At 48.1% G+C, this 21,217-nt stretch overlaps 3 protein-coding genes across 3 annotated transcripts in view; 2 read left to right on the top strand and 1 right to left on the bottom strand.

Moving 5' to 3' along the window:
• LOC123079981 (translation initiation factor IF-2) lies at positions 1–915 on the bottom strand (the record flags this gene model as incomplete). The annotated part of the gene is given in 1 exon segment (XM_044502825.1): positions 1–915. A coding segment is annotated over 1 exon segment (889 nt), but the record flags the coding sequence as incomplete, so codon positions are not given.
• LOC123079980 (UDP-N-acetylglucosamine--peptide N-acetylglucosaminyltransferase 110 kDa subunit) overlaps positions 1–3,086 on the top strand; it is a 6,670-nt gene extending 3,584 nt beyond the window's left edge. The window contains exons 10-12 of the mRNA XM_044502824.1: positions 1,376–1,660; positions 1,784–1,931; positions 2,283–3,086. Of these exons, the coding sequence (XP_044358759.1) occupies positions 1,376–1,660; positions 1,784–1,931; positions 2,283–2,623 (774 nt within the window). The 3' untranslated portion in view covers positions 2,624–3,086. The remainder of the gene's footprint in view (positions 1–1,375; positions 1,661–1,783; positions 1,932–2,282) is intronic.
• Positions 3,087–4,214: 1,128 nt separating this feature from the next.
• LOC123079982 (vacuolar protein sorting-associated protein 53 A) lies at positions 4,215–12,866 on the top strand. The gene is made up of 24 exons (XM_044502826.1): positions 4,215–4,570; positions 4,747–4,841; positions 5,121–5,177; positions 5,390–5,540; positions 5,658–5,728; positions 5,863–5,987; positions 6,539–6,699; positions 6,807–6,948; positions 7,165–7,228; positions 7,596–7,784; positions 7,872–7,913; positions 8,021–8,125; positions 8,214–8,273; positions 8,505–8,582; positions 9,105–9,212; positions 9,301–9,366; positions 10,144–10,221; positions 10,314–10,447; positions 11,127–11,220; positions 11,323–11,400; positions 11,476–11,538; positions 11,898–11,966; positions 12,072–12,167; positions 12,279–12,866. The coding sequence occupies exons 1-24, from the start codon at positions 4,522–4,524 to the stop codon at positions 12,618–12,620; spliced, it is 2,517 nt and encodes an 838-aa protein (XP_044358761.1). The 5' UTR covers positions 4,215–4,521; the 3' UTR covers positions 12,621–12,866.
• Positions 12,867–21,217: the final 8,351 nt, after the last annotated feature.

A 21,217-nucleotide genomic window follows, 5' to 3' on the forward strand; every position in this document is an offset into this window, starting at 1 on the left:
CCCGGGTGCTGCCGGCGGCGGCGGGCCCTTCTGTACCCACGCGTTCATCTCCTTCCCGGGGCTGGTGACGGCGGCGGTGATGCTCGGCTGGGCGGTGACCCGGCGGCGGTCGCCGGCGGTAGGCGCGGTGGCGGTGCTGCCCTTGGCAGCAGGGCGGCGTGGTGGCGTGCGGTGGCCGGCGGCGCGTCCCCGGCCCAGATCTGGGCCCTCCCGGCCCCATCTGGGTCCTAGCGGGCCGGTCCCCGGCGTGGCTTCGTCGTCGTCTGTGTGGTGAGGAGGAGCAGCTCGGACGGGGGGCGGCGATGCCGACGGCGTGCCTGCTGCAGCGCGATGGCGGGAGCTTTACGGGCATGGAGTTCCCGGCCGGGCCTGTGGGCCCACGGGCCTGGTATGCTCCTGCTATTGTGTCCGGTCGGCTACCGTCGTTGACGGTGGAGGTTGTGCCCTCCCGCGTGCCGACGGTGCTGCGGCCCCTAGTCCCGGCTTCTATCCCTTGTTGTGCAGACCTCACTCCGTGGTGCCGTGGTGAGACGGCGTGGAGGCTTCTTGAACATGGTGGCGCAAGATGGTGGTCGGTTTGGTGGCAGGCTCTGGAGCACCCGAGGTGAAGGTTGGGATCGGGGGAAACCCCTGTCGGCCTGTCCGACACCGACGCGGCGACGCCGGTGGGTGCCGCCGGACCTTCCTGGAGGGCGTCGGGGCGCCCCTTCCTCTCGCCTCGTCGTGTACCGGGGGAAACCCTTGGCAGCAGCGTCGTCATCGTCGCGGTCCTTCTTGGAGGTGCTGATTGGTACCGGTGCTTCGGAGCCTTGGAGCTTGGTGGGAGATCTTCGGTGGGCGCAGTGGTCGTGAAGCTTCTTCGTTTCCGTCGATCCGCCGTTGTCGGCATTCTTTTCTCTTGTTGTTTCTCTTTCGTTTCTTTTGGGTGTGATTGTGCTGCTTCCGCCCCAGCACCTATCCTTGGATGTATCGGTTGGTTGCTTTGGAATACAAAGCGGGGGGAAACCCTTTTTCGGTTATTAGCTAGTTCTTGGCGCTTGCCCTACCAGTACCTCAAACTGGGCGAGTCACAGAGCTTCCAACTGGTTTTATGTGGTTTAAACCGTGGATCCTGACTGTGTTATCACTGTGAGTTTGTGGTCTAGGAACTTCAATGAAATTTACTATATTCAAGTTGAAACATGCTTGTCCACCAGTCAATCTCCCTCCAGCATCACCATTGCCGAACACTGAAGCTACTCAATACCGTGAAGTACTTACTTTTTGTTATGGTACTAGATAGTCCCAGTGTTACATTTCACTGTGACGAAGTTGCTGATGGTTTGGTAAATGGGCAAAGTAGATATCACATTCTTTTTTCTTCCATTCTTTGCAGGCAGCAAAATTTGAACCCAATCATATGCCTGCTCGGTATGCTATTGCAGTTCACCGTATCAGAGATGCTGTAAGATCGCAATGTTCTGATGATCAGCTTATCTGGGCTGCAAATGAGATGGCAACGGTTCTAAAAGAAGGAGACACTTCAGTAGTTGATCTCCCGGTTGCATGGGCGGGGTTGGCAATGGCTCACAGGGCACAACATGAAATTGCAGCTGCTTATGATGGTGAGCAGGCAATTCTAAATGAGGCAGAAGAGCGAGCCCTTTATACACTAAAGCAGGTGAATTTTGCAAACTATCACCACCACGAAGCCATTCACTTCATCCTGAACTGACAAGTGCAAAATATGGGCATTGGAAAACAGCAACTAAAATAATATATTATATTGACATCTTATTCGCAGGCAATCCAAGAGGACCCAGATGATGCTGTTCAATGGCATCAGCTTGGCTTATACAATATGTGCACGACTCAGTTTAGTCGATCTGTAAATTTTCTCAAAGCTGCAATAGCTCGTTCCCCAGAATGCTGCTATGCTTGGTCTAATCTCGGTAAGTTTGAAGCTCAGTTCAGTCATGTATATATCTTGAGTAAGCAAGCCAGCAAGCCAGCAGAAAGTTGTACTAAGCTTGAGACACTTATTTTGGGACGGAGGGAGTATATGCTTAAAAAATCGTCTAACATTTTCTTGTTAGTATACTTGGTTAAAGTTCCATCAGTCTTCAAATTTTATCAAGTTATCTAATTAGTCTAGCAATGCTCTAAGTCATACCTCTGGACAAAGGAACTTCACCACCATAATTGATTTACCGGAACCCCCAATCATTATCTGTACTTCCCTATACATTATTTCTGCATTAACTACATGACTAATGTGTATGCACTGATGGCTGTTTACACAGGTATTGCGTTGCAGTTATCGAATGATCCGTCCTCTGAAACTGTGTATAAACGGGCATTAGTGCTATCGTCCAGCCAGCAGTCGTACGCAATCCTCTCGAACATTGGGATCCTTTATCGGCAGCACAGGTTGTATGAACTTGCAAGAAAGATGTTATCCAGGTCTTTGGAAATTTGTCCTGGGTATGCACCAGCCAACAACAACCTGGGGCTTGTGTTTGTCGCGGAGGGCCGTTGGGAGGATGCTGTAAGCTGTTTCGAGAAGGCTGTCAAGTCTGACGACTTGCTTGATGCTGCCAAATCGAACTTGGCAAAAGCCCTTGCGTTGGCTAAGAAACAATAGAGCAAGAGATGATGAACGGTGATGACCTTTCAGACATTGCGCTGGAGCTTCGAACAGGAAGGACCTGTCCATGCAAACCTCGGATCTGGAATGTCAACTTTCAAGGGGCCAACTCAGAAGCTATGCTTGGTGACTCTAAGGCTGCTGCCATCCGTGCAGCGGATCAGCCCCCAGGCTCCGCAGTTGCTGTGCTGGTAGGTTTTCTCTGGCCGGTCATTCGGAAAGGGCAGAGTTCGAAGAAATTCTGGAGTAGAATTTGACTGTAAGTTTGTAACAGGCATGTGACATGAACATGAACGACTGTACCTGTACCCTGTACATAACACCTCAAAGTTTTAGCTACAAACACAACTCGCTTTCACTGTAAGATCAGTTGTCACGACGCCGTCTCCATTTTTTTTTGTGCGACACCATCTCCGGTTTGAAGTTGTGTTAACACCAGTATCAGTATTCAGTAGTATCACTTGAGAGTTTGTATGAGTTCCCGGTTCCCCACTATTTCCTTTGTTCACAATTATAAGATGTTCTAACCTTTTTTCTAAATAGGATGTATATAGACATGTTTTGGTGTGTGTGTTCACTCATTTCAGTCCGTATGTAGTCCTTATTGAAATATCCAAAACATCTTTGTTGCTCTTTTAATTTGACACCAAGTCCAGTTCCCAGTCCTTTTTGGTTATTGTCGTCTGAGTTTTATACTGAACTGAAATGGTGTGTTGTTTAACTGATAATATTGACTTCACACTATTTTAGCCATGTTTCACTGATTTTATTTTAGTTAATCTTTGTTCCAATCTGGCATTACAACTTGCCTGCATACACAGCGATCATCATATATCACAAAAATCACGGCATATCATAGATCCGATCCACCTGTGAAACTACAACAAAATTGCACAAAAAGACTTGCATGAACTACACAACAGTAAAAAGTGAAATAGTCAACTACACAGTAAACAGTTTCTCCTCTGCATCAACTACACACATCAACAAGAAAGCAATTATGTGAACAAGAGCAATCAACAATAACCAAATGAAGTACACAATCAGCAGCAACAAAAACTTGTATCAACTATACCATTGAGATTTGGATGACCAGACAACAATTACATGAGCAAAGCCAAGTCCACCAAATACCTGCTTTGCAGTTCATGCAAAATTCAAAAAATTAGACCAAGTCACTGTTAGGGCCTAGTCACTATTGTGGGGAAGCGACGAGCGCAACAGGCGGATTTGTTACCATCTATATGATCCTAGTTGCGGTAGCATTGATCAACAACGCATTCATGCGAGGGCTTGATGATGTTGTGGTAATCGGCTTTCCCCCTTACTTTGCCAGTGCGTCCGAAGCTACGTGTTCGGCTCTTCGTCCACCAAACCCTAACCTCGTTGGAACTCGCCAACCTTGAAATTTGAACCTTAAGCGTAGGTTTTAGAAGCTTGTGTATATTTGAATATTCGTACTATTATTAGCTCACTAATTCTGCATGACCCCCTCACTAGCAAGAAAGTCACTATGTGCATTTCATTCTACTCGACCAACAAGTTTTTTTTTTTAAAATAGCCTAACTACCAAGTGAAGTTCAGGTTCAGAGCAGGAAAGCGGGTATACCGGGGTTCCACCTGCCAGCAACCGACTCGTCACGACTCGGCGCCCACCGCCGCCGAGCACAAATCGGTCGAGCGGGCGACGCCGACGCCGACGCGGACGACCCCGCCGACGAGCCCCCGCCTTCCATTTCCTCTCCCGCGCACGCGAGAGGGAGCCCGGCTCCCCAACCGCCCGGGTCCCGTCGGATCGGCCCCCTTCTAGTCGCGCTCCCCTGCTCCCAGATCCTTCTAGAACCCTCCAGATCCCCGGGGAGCCGGCGCTCGGGGCGGCGAGATCTCTGCCCGGCATGGACAAGTCCAGCGCCCTCGAGTACATCAACCAGATGTTCCCCACCGGTACGCGCGCCGCTCGATTTCGATTCCCGTTTCCTCGGCTATAGGCTGCTCGCTCGCGATGCTGCTGCTGCGGCGGCAATGCGCTCGCTTCGAGCTTCGCTGTCCCGGGATTTAGCATTGGTTGCTAGAGGATTATAGGGTTTACAGCTTGCGTTTGTTTTTCTGCTGCTTGGCAGAGGCGTCGCTGTCGGGGGTCGAGCCGCTGATGCAGAAGATTCAGAGCGAGATTCGCCGGGTGGACGCCAGCATCCTCGCCGCCGTCCGGCAGCAGGTTCGGACTCGTGATCCCGTGCTCCATTTGCGCAGTGGTGTGATTTGCACTACCTTCACTCTTTGCATCAGAGCTGGTTAATGTGCCCAAACTGATGGGTTGTGCACTTTGGTGCAAGTAGGTAGTGTGGTATTGCGATGATGCAATTGCAGTGAATTTACTTTGAATATGCACTCAATGAGAATGTGTGGCTGGAAGCCCCAGAATTGCTTGGTATGTGCTTATTATTGCTTATTGCTATACTATATCTGACAACGGGAAGATATTGCTACTCTGCAGAGTAACTCGGGAACCAAGGCCAAGGAAGAACTTGCTGCTGCCACAAATGCTGTTCAGGTCATATTTTCCCTTTTCCTTGTGATTTGCATATTAATCACAATGAACTTACTGCATAATTGATTGAGCGGCAAGCCTTACTAAGCTATAGTTAGATTAGCTCTGGAAACGGTAGGATGTTTATTTGGGGGGAAAAGGGTAGGATGTTAATCAGGTACTGGAGTGCACACTTAATGAAATGATTGGAGTTTAACTTTGCTGTGTACTAACAGGAACTAATGTATAAGATACGTGAAATAAAAACAAAGGCTGAGCAAAGTGAAACAATGGTTCAAGAAATCTGCCGAGACATTAAAAAGTTGGATTGCGCCAAGAGGCATATAACAACTACAATAACGGCTCTTCACCGCCTTACTATGCTTGGTTAGTTTCTTTACTTCACTTTATTTGGGGTTTGTGCTATTGTGCTTAAAAATAAATGTTCAGTAGAAAAAATACATCCACCCAAGCTAATTCATAATGTGCATACGTCATGTCCAGTTTCTGCTGTCGAGCAACTTCAGGTCATGGCCTCAAAGCGTCAGTACAAAGAAGCAGCTGCACAACTCGAGGTAAGCGTGTAAGACACATTAATCGGCGATACATCTGCAAACTTTCTAGCGTTGATCTCCATGCTACCTCTTACTGTAACCATTTTGAATTGGCATGTTATTCAGGAAAGTTCATTACCCTTTTTTTCCTTCAGGCAGTGAACCAGTTGTGCAGTCATTTTGAAGCCTATCGGGATGTGCCAAAAATATCAGAGCTCAGAGAGAAACTCAAGAACATCAAGAAAATCCTCAAATCTCATGTATATTCAGATTTTACAAGGTACACAACAAATGAACTTTATTTTGTCCTTGGTAGCAACACTATCTGGAGTAGTAAACCAGTCAGGTACTGCAAGTAAGATCAATGCAAATGACAGTTAATCCCTGAGTTAGCTAGAAACAGGTGGCCAAACTTGGGAAGTGGCACCTTTTCATTTCCTCGTCATTTTTCAAGTATTATCACTCAATAAGTGAGGTTTTATCAGCGGGTATAGTTCGAATGCAGTGAATAGCAATTAACTTGATTGAAAAAGCCATAAAAAATTATATTCCCTAAATAGGCTACTTTCTCAAATACTTTCCCTGCTGGACCGACAGTTTGGGAATCCTGACTATTTCATGCCTGAGAAATGGGAACACATTGAAGCACTGCAAAGTTGTACTCCTTCTATCTCAAAATAAGTGTCTTCGCTTTCGTACAACTTTAGTACAAAGTTGTACTAAATCAAAGACACTTATTTTTAGACTGAGGGAGTATTTATTAACCAACTGTTTTGTTTGCTATATAATTCAAACTATGAAACAGATCCACAAATTAGTATAACTTTGCAGCTTAGGGACTGGGAAGGAAACAGAAGATGAGGATCTATTGCAGCAGCTATCTGATGCTTGTTTGGTGGTTGATGCTCTGGAACCGTCCGTGAGGGAAGAACTAGTAAAGAATTTTTGCAGCAAGGAGCTTATCTCGTATAAGCAGATCTTTGACGGAGCAGGTCAAAACCTTGTATATGTTACATACATCGGTTGTCTATTTCACTTTATTACAAATGTGTGTACATGTTGCTCCATTATTATTCTGATACTTCTTTGGGGGGAACAGAATTGGCCAAGTTAGACAAGACTGAAAGGAGATATGCATGGATTAAGCGTCGATTGCGGTCAAATGAAGATACCTGGAAAATATTTCCACCTTCCTGGCATGTTGATTATCTGTTGTGTATCCAGTTCTGCAAGATTACAAGGTTTGATTTTGCTTCTCCACTTTTGCATTTTATGAACTTCCTACTTTTCTTCGCCAAACACGGATTTTTACATAGAACTAAAGCAACCATCACTTAACTTAGTTTACATCCTCTTTTATGATGTCGTTAATTATATTTGACCACTCAGATGTCAGATCAATTATTATCTTCTGCTGGACGAATTAATTTACTGGTAACAAATTGCTTCTTTTCCAGGACCCAGCTTGTCGATATCCTGAATAATCTCAAAGAAAAGCCAGATGTTGCAACTTTGTTATTGGTGAGTTGCTTGTTATTTCTTGGAAGTATGGGTGACAGATGGGAATTACTATGTGCCCTTTGTCTTACCATTCTGTGCAGACGACCGATACCTATATCATATCAAATCATTTTATCTTTTGGATGATTTTTCTATTGGTTTCATCTTGCTTCTGGTATACTGTTAGATTTCTGTTGGTTTTAATGCGACAAAATATCGATGAAGTAACGGAATTATGTGCAACATAATGCATTAATGCCGTAGCAGCTTATATCTTGGATTATGAGCTGTGTCATACTACATATGCCGAATGTTTTAACTGAGTGTGCAATCATTCATTTACGATATGGAACTTCTGCGCCAAACACTCTGAGATTCTTGAATGCAGGCGTTGCAAAGAACCCTTGAATTTGAGGAAGAACTGGCTGAGAAATTCAGTGGAGGAACCACAACTGCTCGGAATAAAGAGCTGGAAAGTGATGATGAAAATGAGGGTACGGAACACAATAAAATTGTTTCAGATATACGGAAGAAATACGAGAAGAAACTGGGAGTGCCCAATGATGAAGCTGAACAAGTATTTGCTGCTTACTTGCTTAGTCTCAACTCTTTTCTTCCTCTGTTGATATTTTCTTTCCAACTCTTCTGCAATTTTTACTGGCAGGACAAAGAGAAGCAGAAAGATTTGTCAGTTCCTGGTGCTGGGGTTAGTAGTTTATCAACTATGAGCCAGTGCATGTTTATTACTTCTTTGAATTACGAGCTATGTGTCATATACTCATATATATTATATTTTGCTCTGTACTCTGGCAGTTCAACTTTCATGGGATTATATCATCTTGTTTTGAGCCATACATGGCTGTGTACACAGAACTAGAGGAGAAATCTTTGGTCGAACAATTAGATAAACTTATGCAGGTACGCTAGACAAGTATAGACGTACTTAAAGTTTGAACTCTTGGTGTTTGAGCCTGCTTAACTTGATTTCGCCCTTCTATGCTGGCAGGAAGAAAAATGGGAAACCGAGGAAGGGAGTCAAACAAACATTCTATCAAGCAGCATGCAGGTATGGGAAATAATTCTTGCTAGTTTGAAATCTTGTTTCTGGCAAATTTACTACATGTGACTGATAGCAAATAGCAATTCAGGATTGGTCAAAACTTTGCCAGTATGCTATAACTATGCTAGGTTTTCCTGAAGCCGTCCGTAGCAGATCTCATGTGCAAATCTGCATTTGATGGTCCACAGCATATTTCAACACATTATGTTAATCTGCTTTGCAATTTCCCTTATGCAGGTGTTCTTGGTAATTAGAAGAAGCTTAAAGAGGTGCAGTGCATTGACAAAGAACCAAACATTATTCAACTTGTTTCAGGTATACAGTGTTTCCAGATTTTGTTAACAGTTTTCCTTTGTATGGATAATTCCATGTTCTTTCCAAATGTTATGCCTTCATGCATACTGTTTGTGCACCTCTCAGATTTTCTTTATTTTCCAATTTCATCGACTTTCTACACATGTGATTGTTGAGCATTTTGTTTTGCTATGTATAATGATGCTTGATCCAGGTGTGCTAATTTAATATGGACTCGACATTAGGTGATTTGGCATTTCCATCACTGAAAATTGCTGCATGCGATGGAGAACCATATATGTTTGCTTTCAATGTCTAACATTGATTCTTATCCATTGTTCAATTGTTAAAAAGAGTATAGGACAGGTATCATCCTACAGAACAAGAATGCGCCATGAAATAACCTTGAATAATCAACCATATGGTTCAACTGAACACATGTTTATTAGTTCAGCGGCTATGGTTCTGTCTGCCGATTTTATAAGTTATCACATCTGATAAATTTAAACAGATTCATTGCTGATGAAATACATTTGTTTTTAGGTATTTCAAAGAATACTTAAGGCCTATGCAGCAAAATTATATGCCAGGTTACCAAAAGGTGGTACTGGCATTGTTGCAGCTGCTACTGGTACCGACGGGCAGATCAGGGTATGACAATCATCATTGCACCGGTTGCTTTTCGATCACTTGTTTTTCTCATCTGGTAACAGCATTTTATGTTCTGTGGGCGCTGCAGACCTCTGACAGGGACGAGAAAATGATATGTTACATTGTAAATACCGCAGAATATTGTCACCAAACGGTAAGTTTTCTTTCTATTAAGCCATAACTGGTAGGTGTAGAAGAAAACAGAAAGAAATTACTGTCCACGACAAGAATTATGGAACTTGCTTGGAGAGACAGAAACAACATGTTCGGACTAAATAAATTCTAGGTTTATGCATTCAAGTAGTAGTGTTCTGTTCTCCAGTAAATGTTTACAGCCCTGCTGTTCACCAAAACGTTTCTTCCCCTTCTGGGGAAAGTTAGCTATGTGTCATAAATTGTTACTGCACTTAAAAAAAAAAGCCACCGCAAACAAGTGTGTAACACATGCTGCCAACATTGGTTACTTTTGGAATCGGACCCCTACATATTTTCAGTTACCTAGCCCTTCTCCACAGTTCTCCAAGCGTACCATGTTGTGATGCCCATAGCATAACACCTGGCACTTTTCCAGTCCCTCGTCATAAGACCCAGCCACCATGCATTTCACATCGGAAAGCTGGCACTGGAAGTGGGTTCCACCAGAGATGGGCCGCACAGTGCTTCCTGGGTGAAAGTCCCTTCAATAGCTTTACGTTTCTTGATTAAAAAAAGATGGTATACTATTCTGATTGCAATTGAGCAAAAAACGGCATCATATATGCTGGTTTGTCAGCATAGCTGGCCTGTTGTCAGTCTCGGTGCAAAGTTGGTGGGAGGAGAGGGAAGCCTAGTACGGAGCAGCATGTACCTAATCTTTCCTTATGTCTGTGCTTGCATGTGTGTGATGCCTCTGTATGCTCATGTGAATCAACCTTCTCTGTAAATTTGGCAGTCTGGTGAGCTAGCTGAGAATGTTGCTAAGATAATTAGTTCTCAGTTTTCTGACAAGGTGGACATGTCTGACGTTCAGGTGACTGATCTTTCTGTTTTATTCTTCTTTCTACCTGATTCTAATATCACTATTAGATTTCAGGAAATACCTTAATACTTCAATGCTTGCAGGATGAATTCTCAGCTGTGATCACAAAAGCATTGATGACACTTGTGCATGGCGTAGAAACCAAATTTGACGCTGAAATGGTTGCAATGACTCGCGTTCCATGGTCGACTCTTGAAAGTGTCGGCGATCAATCTGAGTAGGATTTTGCCAAATCCCCTTTATAGTACACACCCCACTAATATTTGAAAGTAATATGAAGTTATGCTAAGCCACTCACTGCCCCATGGCCTATATTTCATGGGCTGTGAAAAATGTATCTGTTCCTTAAAATTGCAATGATGTCACATATCTCATAGCTGATGTAGTTACTTTTCTCTGACTGAAAAGAAGAGGATATTTGATAACTTATGAACTGCCAATTGGGGTCTGTATTATGGGAAGAGGCATGCCGTTACTTGTAAAGAGATGCATATACACCAACTCTCATGGCAGAAGCATGGATGCACAATTTGCATGCAATCCCCTAAAATTCAAAGTTATTGCCCCATCGGGTTTTTTCTAAATAGTCCAACCAATGGCTCATGCTAAAACTAGCACACTCGAGCACAAATATGTTTGCACTACATATTTATTGTCATAAAAATCAGTTCATTGAAAGTTTGGAACACTGTATTCTTCAGTTTATTCAACTTTATAAATACTCCCTCCGTTCGGAATTACTCGTCCAAAAAATGAATGTATCTAGATGTATTTTAGTTGTAGATACATCTATTTTTGTGACAAGTAATTCCGAACGGAGGGAGTAACTGCTAAGTGGTTTCACTGAGTTTTCCCCTACTCTATTTGAAGCTAAGTTTTACATTGTTCCATTCCAGGTACGTGAATGGTATCAGCTCTATTTTGTCCAGTACCGTTCCTGCGCTAGGTAGCCTGCTTTCACCTACTTACTTCCAGTATTTCCTCGACAAAGTAAGTTCAGCATTTTCTTTATTATAGATAAAACCTTGTAGGTCCTTATCACTTGTTTCTATCAGCGTTGTTTATTATACTTTTTTCATTGTTGTGCTGCAGCTGGCTGCCTCGCTTGGTCCTCGGTTTTATCTCAATATATACAAGTGCAAGCACATATCGGAAACTGGTGCACAGCAGGTGTGTATGAATTTAACAAAGCTATTTAGTACTACTATTTAGCAAAGATTTCATCACTTTGCATTGTTTCTTCAGATGCTTTTGGACACTCAAGCGGTTAAGACTGTTCTATTGGACATCCCAGCTCTTGGGAAACAGGTAACCTTGTCTTATCAGAACAAAAATCATCATGCCATACTGCATAGCCTACGTGTTTTCAGTTAACAGTGACTGGTTTAGGAAACCAGCCAGGTGGAGTAGTAATTAACTAATTATTTTGTACTAAGTCTTCATTGAATCTTTGAAAGAAATTTGGCCATGCAAATAGTTAAATATGTTTAGAATTGTTCAAATTCAAAATGTTACTCAAAGAAGGTTGGCAGCCAATGAATGCAATAAATTTGCTTTGTTGGCTTCATAAGGCAGCATATTTGCACTTTATACTTGGTTGCAAAAAGACATTTTTTTGCGTTACTTTCCGTACCTCACATTTGGTTTCTTTGTATTGCATGTAACAGACTACAGTTGCGGCTAGCTACTCAAAGTTTGTAACCCGGGAAATGAGCAAAGCTGAAGCACTCCTCAAGGTAAATTGGGAAAATGAATTTAGGTTTCGATGGTCAACATGAGTACTGTGGAAAGGCACTTTGCATTACATCCAGATTGGATCAAGCTAATAACACTCAATACAGGTTATTTTGTCACCAGTTGATTCTGTTGCTAGTACCTACCGTGCGCTCCTTCCAGAAGGCACGCCTCTTGAGTTTCAGCGGATACTTGAGCTCAAGGTTCTTGCTTAAAAAACCTGAACCCCTTTATGCGGCAGGTGCAGCTTTCCATCAGTATGGTTGCCCTAACACAAGTTCATTGTTTCTCTTGCTCTTTGCGCGTTGCCACAGGGCTTGAAGAAAGCAGACCAACAAGCTATACTGGAAGACTTCAACAAGCACAGCCCCAGCATCAAGCACCCTACCATTACCCCCACAGCCGCGCCACCAGTTCCAACAGCCACAGCATCAGTCCCGATGGCACCAGTCCCGCTCCCAACCCAAGCCGTCGCAGCGTCACCGAGCATGTCCACCGCCTTGACGGGCGCCCTGGCCAACCGGGAGGATGTGCTCGCCCGCGCCGCAGCGCTCGGGCGCGGCGCTGCCACGACGGGGTTCAAGAGGTTCCTCGCATTGACAGAGGCGGCCAAAGACCGGAAGGACGGGCCGTTCCGTAAGCTGTTCAACGCGTAAAGTTTTGCCCCTGCTTGTTGATAGTTTACGCCTCTCTTTGCAGTGCACATAGCTATAGGAAATTCTTCCCACACCGTGTGTGTTCCTTGTGTGTACCCTGACCGTCAGTGTATAATGGTTAGATCTTTTTTGACGTGACGCTCCCCATTTTGCGGAGGAACTGGTAGCTCAGCTGTATTGTGGACATTCTGTCGGAGGAATAAGGTTCCATTGTATGTGAAGGCTCAAGATCGCCCATTATTTGAAGTCGCAATTGCACTATTTTCATGCATAAAATTTATCCCGAAAAGCGCTTAGGCGCGGCATGCTTACATTTGGACTCATTGTCAGCTATTTAGAATTATACTGCGCTACTTTATAATTCTGTTTGGGTGCTTGACAGTGACTTGGTGTGTATTTAGCCCTTGAAATTTTGGTAAGCAAAACTTAGGAGTCGAACTTTTTTCTAGATCAGCACTCCCTACATCCCATAATATAAGAACATTTTTCAAGCTAAAAATGTTCTTTTTCTTAGTAACAGCTAAAAATGTTCTTATATTATATTATGGGATGGAGGGAGTAGTAGTTTAACCGAACATTGCACGGTTAGTTTTTTTTTAAGGGACTTGACAGTGAGTGAACAACGAATCTGATCCTTGAGCAAAATTCACGGATTACTGTGACACGTAGCCGGCCTTTTCATCTTTTGGGCTTGGGCCTGGGCCATCCGTCTCCGGCCTTCCATATGCTTGAACGCAGGTTCTTGTCTGAAGTCTGATGCTTTGTGTAACAGCCGTCAAGCAGCTACTAGTTTTGTGAGGTCCGCTCAAGAAAAAAAAAAGAGCTACAGTAGAACAAATAATCAAGGTGACTTGGAACAATTACGAACAGGGTACCAAACAACTACAAATAATGAAATAATAGTACTCCGGTGCTTCCATCTTAAAAAAACCCGTCTATGGGTTGTCTGTACCGGTTTTCCGTAAAATTTATTTTTGCGAAAAAAACTTTCGATCTATTCATCAACTATCAAGGTAGTACAAAAAACGTCAGAGGTAAAAATTACATCCAGCTTCATAGACTACCAGGCAAAAAGCTATCCAAGATAGTAAGTACTCGGCGGTATACTCCTGTAGCTCCTTGATTCCTTACGCAAGTTAGAGCCTTAGCGACGACTACAAGCACTAGAGCGAGCCGAAGGCGCGCCGCTGTCATCGCCTCTCCATCAAAGGAGCGGGGCAAAACCTGTTGTAGTAGACAGTGGGGAAGTTATCGTGCTAAGGCCCCAGAGGACCAACGCACCAAAACAGTAACCGCCGCCGATGAAGAGAATCGTAGATCGGAAGGATCCAACTTGTTGACACACCAACATAGACGAACGAAGATTGGATCCATCAAAGACAAACGCCGACTGAATCCGCGAGATCCGCCGGAGATAAACCTCCACATGCCCTCCGTTGACGCTAGAAGCATCATCGAAACGGGGGCTAGGCGGGGAGAAACTTATTCCATCTTCACAGAGTCGCCGCCGCCTCCTCTTCCTAAGCACGACATAAACCATACCAAAACTAAAAAAAACTCTAAAAACGAAATCCTCCTGCCAGTAAGGACCGGCATTCACCGTGCCTCCATGGCCCCGAGGCCACGAGAGATGAGGCAGCCCGGCGGCTGCACAACAGGAGGCAACGAAAACCCTAATATCGCGTGCCTCACAGGAGTAGCGAAGGGGTACGCGCGACTGGACAACTCGCTACTTCTTAATTAATTGATGAGGCAAATCTTTTGGCTTCTTTTGAAAAAGAGAAACTTCGGTGCTGCCATTGATTGACCCCCAGTTTGGAGATTGCGCAGGAACAACTACGAACAGGGTGCCAAGCGAGTAAACAACACAGGCACACGGATCTCTGCGCCGCACCGATTGGCCGGCCCGTCCTGCTCCACTTCCAGGCGTGGGAAAGAAGCTGGGCACATAGGAGGAATGGAGGATCAGGATATGCTGCTCTCGTTAGTCGCTACCAAATACCATCTGCGCCCTGCCAAACGGATATTCTCATGTCATATTCTCATCCTCGCAATCATCGAAGCCGCCATCTCCCACACCCAGTCCACTGACCCGGCCCATCGTCACGTCACTCTGGCACGACAACAAACGAGGCCGGCTGGCTGGACTGGACTGTCTGCAATCAAGCAGAGACACGGCGTTTTCTTCTCTGAACAAGCGTAGCGCCACCCGCAGCCGTTTCAGACTTGACCAGCCGCCCGGTAAACATCATCGGTCGCACTCGCACGTCACGACGCAGATCCGCAGACCCGCATTTTCAGTTCTTATGTTGACGTGTCGATCCGCCCGGGCCCGTGTGGTGTATGAGGGCAAGGACCCGAAATCGTCCGCCTCTGTTCATTTGGGTCGGAACAGATAGACGGCACGGTCCAACACGCGACCGCATCCACATAATTCATCTGTGTGGCGTCCGGCCCGCTCCATTTTCGGTGCAAACCCGCGCCCGGTTTACGGCCGCGCGGACGTTGAATGGACGCGCACGCGCCGCCTCAGGCCCGCTTGGCAGCCGGCCACCTAAATCTAACGGGCCACATTGACTACGCACGGGCGGGAGGCCCCACCTAGCATCCACCTCGGCCGAGTGGTCGCTGTCTTTTTTAATGGGGAAGCCGTGGACCGGTGGGAGTCCACATTTCCACTCCCGGCGACGCGTCCCTCCTCGAGCCCCGACATCCAAACCCTAGACCGCCGGTCACCATGGGATGTCATTGGATCCCTGGCCGCAAGGGCAAGCACGACCGCGAGGCCGGGTCCTCCTTCGGCCATCGCTGCCGCTCTACTCCTTCACCTCCACCTCCACCTCCACCACCCGCCTTCCACATCGCGCCATCGGCGACCGGATCTCGCTCGCGGCCGTATGTCAAGGTGGAGTTATGCAGGCGTTATTGGGAGACGCGCACGTCGCTGCCGTGGACGGATGTGCACCTCCCCAATAACTGGCACCTCTCCGCGGATCGGATGCCCATTCCCACGATCCCGGTGAGCCGCCGGGCCCGTCGGGAGGAGATCAACCGACGTCGGGCCTGCCTGCCGCCGGACCTCATCGACGATTGGAGGTACGCCGTCGACTCCCTCCTGTAAGATACTTGGCTCCGCGACAAGCACACCATACGTCGGCAATCTTTCTTTGTCGGTCGTGCTCCGAGCCCACCGTGGCCGTGATCTGAGCGCCGTGCGCGCGCTCCCAGGCGCCCCAGCCGTGTGTTATGGACCTCGATCTAGGGTTGCAGGTGCGAGGGAAGGAAGGGGGAAAGGGGATCGGGTTAGAAGGAGGACGAAGAGCAGCTTCGTTCCTGGTTCACAGATTACAATAATACTTGATACCCTTTTCTGCTCGCTCGCCTCTACTTATCTCCTCACGGCCGCAGGCCACACACACACCCTCTCCTAGATGCTGGGTCCCCCGCGTCAGGCAGTTACGCGCCTTCCTTGGCCATCAAGGCTTCACCTTCTCGCCCCTTGTCCGTCTCGTCTTCACTGGCCGATGGGGCCCTCTGGTCAGCCGTGACATCTCCCCCTTCTTGCGTTTCGCCTTGTCCCCAAGGCGGAGAGGTAGGAAAGCGCCGTTGCAGTTGTTGTGGCTCTTCCCAGGTGGCCATGCATGGAGGCAGACCGCTCCACTTGATGCATAGGCGTAGGGCTGACTCGCCTCCGACGCGAACCATCTTGCTCTCCAGCACCGTTTCTGGTATGTGTTCCGCCTGCAAGACAGAGTGATCAGGTGGTAAAGCAGGACTCACTGGCACCACGGCCCCTTGAGCTTTCTTTAGCTGCGATACGTGGACGACTGGATGAATCTTGCTTGTAAGTGGGAGGTCCAACTTGTATGCCACCGCGCCAATCCGCGCCACCACTCTGTAGGGGCCAAAGTAGCGAAATGCGAGTTTCTGGTGTGGCCTTTGCGCGACTGATGACTGAATGAAGGGTTGTAGCTTGAGCAGTACCACGTCGCCCACAGCAAACTCGCGATCCATGCGATGCTTGTCTGCCTGTCGTTTCATCCGGTCCTGAGCTTGCTTCAGTTGTTGCTGTAACAGGTCGATCATAATCTCCCGTTCATGCAACCAGGCAGCCAAGTTCGGCACTGTGCACTCATCGACTTGGGTAACTCCAAACTCCCTTGGTAGATGGCCATACACTACTTCAAACGGAGTCCTCCCCAGGGCTGAATGGAAAGACGTATTGTACCAGTACTCGGCAAGCGGTAGCCACTTCGACCAATTTGCAGGACATGAGTGCACCGCGCACTTGAGATAAGCCTCGAGACATTGGTTCACGCGCTCCGTCTGGCCGTCCGTCTGTGGGTGGTATGCAGAACTGAGTCGGATCTCGGTACGGCATAGTTTGAACAGTTCCTTTCACACCTTACTTGTGAACACTTTGTCGCGGTCGGAGATAAGAGCTAGTGGCAGGCCATGTAAGTGAAAGATCTCCTTCATGAACAGCTTCGCAACTTGGAGGGCCGTGAATGGATGCACCAAGGGAATGAAATGGGCATACTTTGAGAATTTATCCACAGTCACCAAAACTGTATCAAAGCCTCCTGACCTGGGCAATCATTCGATGAAGTCCAGAGACACCACTGCCCAAGGTTTCTTTGGGATCGGCAGGGGCTGGAGTAGTCCGGCCGGCGAGATCCTTTCCGTTTTGGCCTGCTGACAGACCATACAATTGCGAACAAAGTTTTTTACTTGCTCTTTCATCCCGTGCCAAGCAAAGAGCCTCTTGATCCTCTTGTAGGTGGCGTGGAAGCCAGAGTGGCCTCCTGCTGCGCTTGCGTGTAGCGTCTGGATGAGGTGTTGCTGAATTTCGGTGTCACTACCGATCCACACGCGCCCTTTGTATCGAACGATCCCTTCCTGCATGGTGAAGTCCGGCTCGCTCTTGGGATCCAAGGCCAGCTTGGTCAGACGTTGTCGTGCCGCTGTATCCTGTTGGTAACTGTTCTTGATCGCCTCGAGCCAAACCGGCTTGCACACGGAAATAGCAGCAAGCTCCTCCTGATCAGGGTGCGCTCGCCGTGAGAGTGCGTCCGCGGCGCGGTTAGTCAAGCCACCCTTGTACTAGATAGTGTATTGCAGTCCCATCAACTTTGTAAAAGCTCGCTGCTGGATGGGTGTGTTGAGTCTTTGGTCTGTCAAATGGATAAGGCTTTTCTGATCCGTGCGGACGATGAACTCAACATGTTGCAAGTAGGGACGCCAGTGGTTGATGGCTAGCAGCAGTGCCAGACATTCCTTTTCATATGCTGAAAGGCCAAGATTCCTAGGAGCCAACGCTTTGCTTAGATAAGCCACCGGTTGGTTGTCTTGCATCAGTACCGCTCCGATTCTTGTGGCACTTGCGTCTGTTTCCACCACAATCTGGCGACGAAAGTCAGGGAGTGCTAGCACCGGAGCTGCACTCAGGGCTTTTTTCAAGGCAGAGAAGGCGGCGTCTGCTGTAGGTGTCCATACAAACAGTGTATTCTTCTTCAACAAGTTGGTGAGTGGTTTGCTGATCACTCCAAAGGAACGGACAAACTTTCTGTAATAGTCAGCGAGGCCCAAGAATCCCCTCAATTCTTTGGTATTGGTTGGCACTGGCCATTCTTGCACCGCTTGCACTTTCTTGTTGTCGGTGGCCACTCCTTCTTCGCTGATGATGTGACCCAAATAGCTGATCTTATGTTGGCCAAAGGTGCACTTGGTTCTTTTTGCTTTCAGACCGTATTGGTTCAGCAACTGTAATACTTGAGTGAGCAACTGCTTGTGGGTGTCCAGGTCCTCAGAATGGATCAGGATATCATCCATGAACACAAGGACCCCTTTGCGGTGAACTGGACGCAAGACCACATGCACCACTCCTTGGAATGTAGCTGGCGCACATGCCAAGCCATACGGCATGACTCGGAATTGGTAGTGGCCAGTGTGGGTTTTGAAGGCCGTTTTGTGGTCATCTTCCGGTCGCAGCCTGATTTGATGGTATCCTGCTCGGAGGTCCAGCTTGGAGAACCAGAGCGACCCTGCTATCTCGTCCAATAACTCGTCAATAACCGGCAACGGGTAGGTAGTCTTCAGAGTGATAGTGTTGAGGTGCCTGAAGTCAATGCAAAATCGCCATGTTTGGTCTTTTTTCTTGACCAACATCACCGGAGACGAGAACGGACGCCAGGGTGGTGACCACCCCGTGAGCCGATCCCCCGGAGTCGATGATGTCGCCGTGGCCATCTGGCCCGTGATGCGTCCGGCCTGGCGCGAGGGGTGCCGTCGGGGAACGCGCCACCGGATCCGCTACTGGATCCCCTTCTTGGCTGGCCGGGTCGGCCAGCGCAGGATGGAGCGCGATACGCCCCACTTGCGTACGCAATTCGTCGAGCTGGTGTTGGAGGTTCGTCACCGCTGGTCGCCACAGCTCGAGGGAGGCCTGGATCGCCTCCAGACGGGCGTCGTTGGCCGCGCGGCCCTCGTTGACGGACTTGATGAGCGCGGCGATCTGCTCCTCCATCGCCGCCGTCTTCTGCGCCTGCTTGGTGGTGTAGCGCAGTCGGGGGTAGGCCGTCTCCAGATCGCCTGACCTCTGATACCACTTGTTATGGACCTCGATCTAGGGTTGTAGGGGCGAGGGAAGGAAGGGGGAAAGGGGATCGGGTTAGGAGGAGGACGAAGAGCAGCTTCGTTCCTGGTTCACAGATTACAATAATACTTGATACCCTTTTCTGCTCGCTCGCCTCTACTTATCTCCTCACGGCCGCAGGCCACACACACACACCCTCTCCTAGATGCTGGGTCCCCCGCGTCAGGCAGTTACGCGCCTTCCTTGGCCGTCAAGGCTTCGCCTTCTCGCCCCTTGTACGTCTCGTCTTCACTAGCCGATGGGGCCCTCTGGTCAGCCCTGACACTGCGCGGGCGTAGGCTGGTTTGCGGCCTGACTCTGACGACGTCGCCGTCATTGCTGCCACCCACTCCAATGACGCCCGAGGAGGAGGAGCTCATGAGGCAGGTGATGGAGGACTCCGTCCGCACCCACGATGAGCGTCAATGGCAGGGCCTCGAGGAGATGATGGCCCTGCCAGCGGTCGGTGACATCGCCTTCCCGGAGCTGGACACCCTCGTCAAGGAGGAGGCCATGGAGGTGGCGCCGACGGAGGAGGCGCCGACGGGATGGAACCTGGCCTTGGTCGGGCAGTCCCGTACGTAGCAGCCACCTCCATACGTCAACCTCACCGGCGACGACAACGAGTAGACGGCGGCTATGGAAGACGACAGCGGCCGCGGCGGCGACGGGGCTTATCTAGTTTTTTTATATATGTTTTTGTTTATATTAATGTGGTGAACTTGTCTACCTTGTCCGTTTTAACGTCTTAATGTTATTTGCAATGTTTATTTGGGTTTTTTGAGGGGTTAAATTCAAGTCCGCATGAACGGACAGTTTGGGATGCGGTCGGCCCGTTGGGTGCACCGACGGTCACACGACCGTGTCCGTTTTCCTGCCCAAACCGAACGAAATCCGGGCGAAACAGATGTCTGTTTGGGGTCATGCGTTGGAGTTGCCCTGAGCCCGGATTTCTCATCTCTCAAGTTCGCGCGGTCTCCTAGATCGCTCGTGTGGTCAATCCTGTGAAGCTTTCAGAAAGGACGAGGATGGCTTGGAACGGAGGATTGTAAGGGACGCGAGTTGGGCAGGCAGGCACGGAAAGCGATTCGGCGTCAGTTCTGGGAAAAGGTCGGGTTCGGCTTCGTCGATCTGTTCAAGAGCCTTCTTTGCCTTTCTGCGGCCAGGAATCGGCGCATCGGCATCGATCAAGGGAGGGGATCCATGTGGTGGTGCTCCGACGGCGTCGTGCGCCTGCCTGCCTGCCTGCCTTTCTTCGGGAACTTCTTTCCACTGTGAGTGTGAGATTGCGCAGCTGCCAGTGCCATCCAGCGGAAGCACCAGCAGCACATGCACATGGACGCATGATCCGCCACATGCTTGTGCACGCAAGACAGCCGGGTGGGCAGGGCCAGGGCGGGCATCCTGCTACTGTGCTACATGCACCTACACGTCCCTACCCGGTCTTTCCCATCACAGAGCCCGACGGCAACGGGGATCCCCGTAGCATTCCGAGCTCCTTTTCCAAACTGCTATATGCAATTTTACCTCTTCTAGCCTGACAGTTGTGAGAAAATTTTCTCGGTCATTGCCCCTGAGTGGTAGATTTTTTTCTAGAAAAACAAATGAGAAACGGTGGGTTTTCGCGATTTCAACCACAAATTGTGATGGTTTCATGCTGTTTCCTCGTATTGTCATGTGTTACTTTTTTCGCGAATACGCAAAGCTTGCGTATCATTGCATTGATAGAAGGAGTAGAATGAGTACAAATAAAGGTACAATACATGACACGAATGCATACAGGCGTGAACATGGTGTCCGGAGCAAAGAGACAAGGGATGCTCAGCCCGAACAGAGGATACATCACAGCTAAACCTACCAAACCCGAACCAAGAATGGCAATGCTGAACCAGCAAGAATTCCAACATCACCTAAGCCAAAACCGGGGACACCGCGAGCGAACAAGATAGCGCCTTCAAGAAGG

This window comes from Triticum aestivum, chromosome 3D, assembly GCF_018294505.1.
Source record: "Triticum aestivum cultivar Chinese Spring chromosome 3D, IWGSC CS RefSeq v2.1, whole genome shotgun sequence".
NCBI classification, from domain to species: Eukaryota; Viridiplantae; Streptophyta; class Magnoliopsida; order Poales; family Poaceae; genus Triticum; species Triticum aestivum.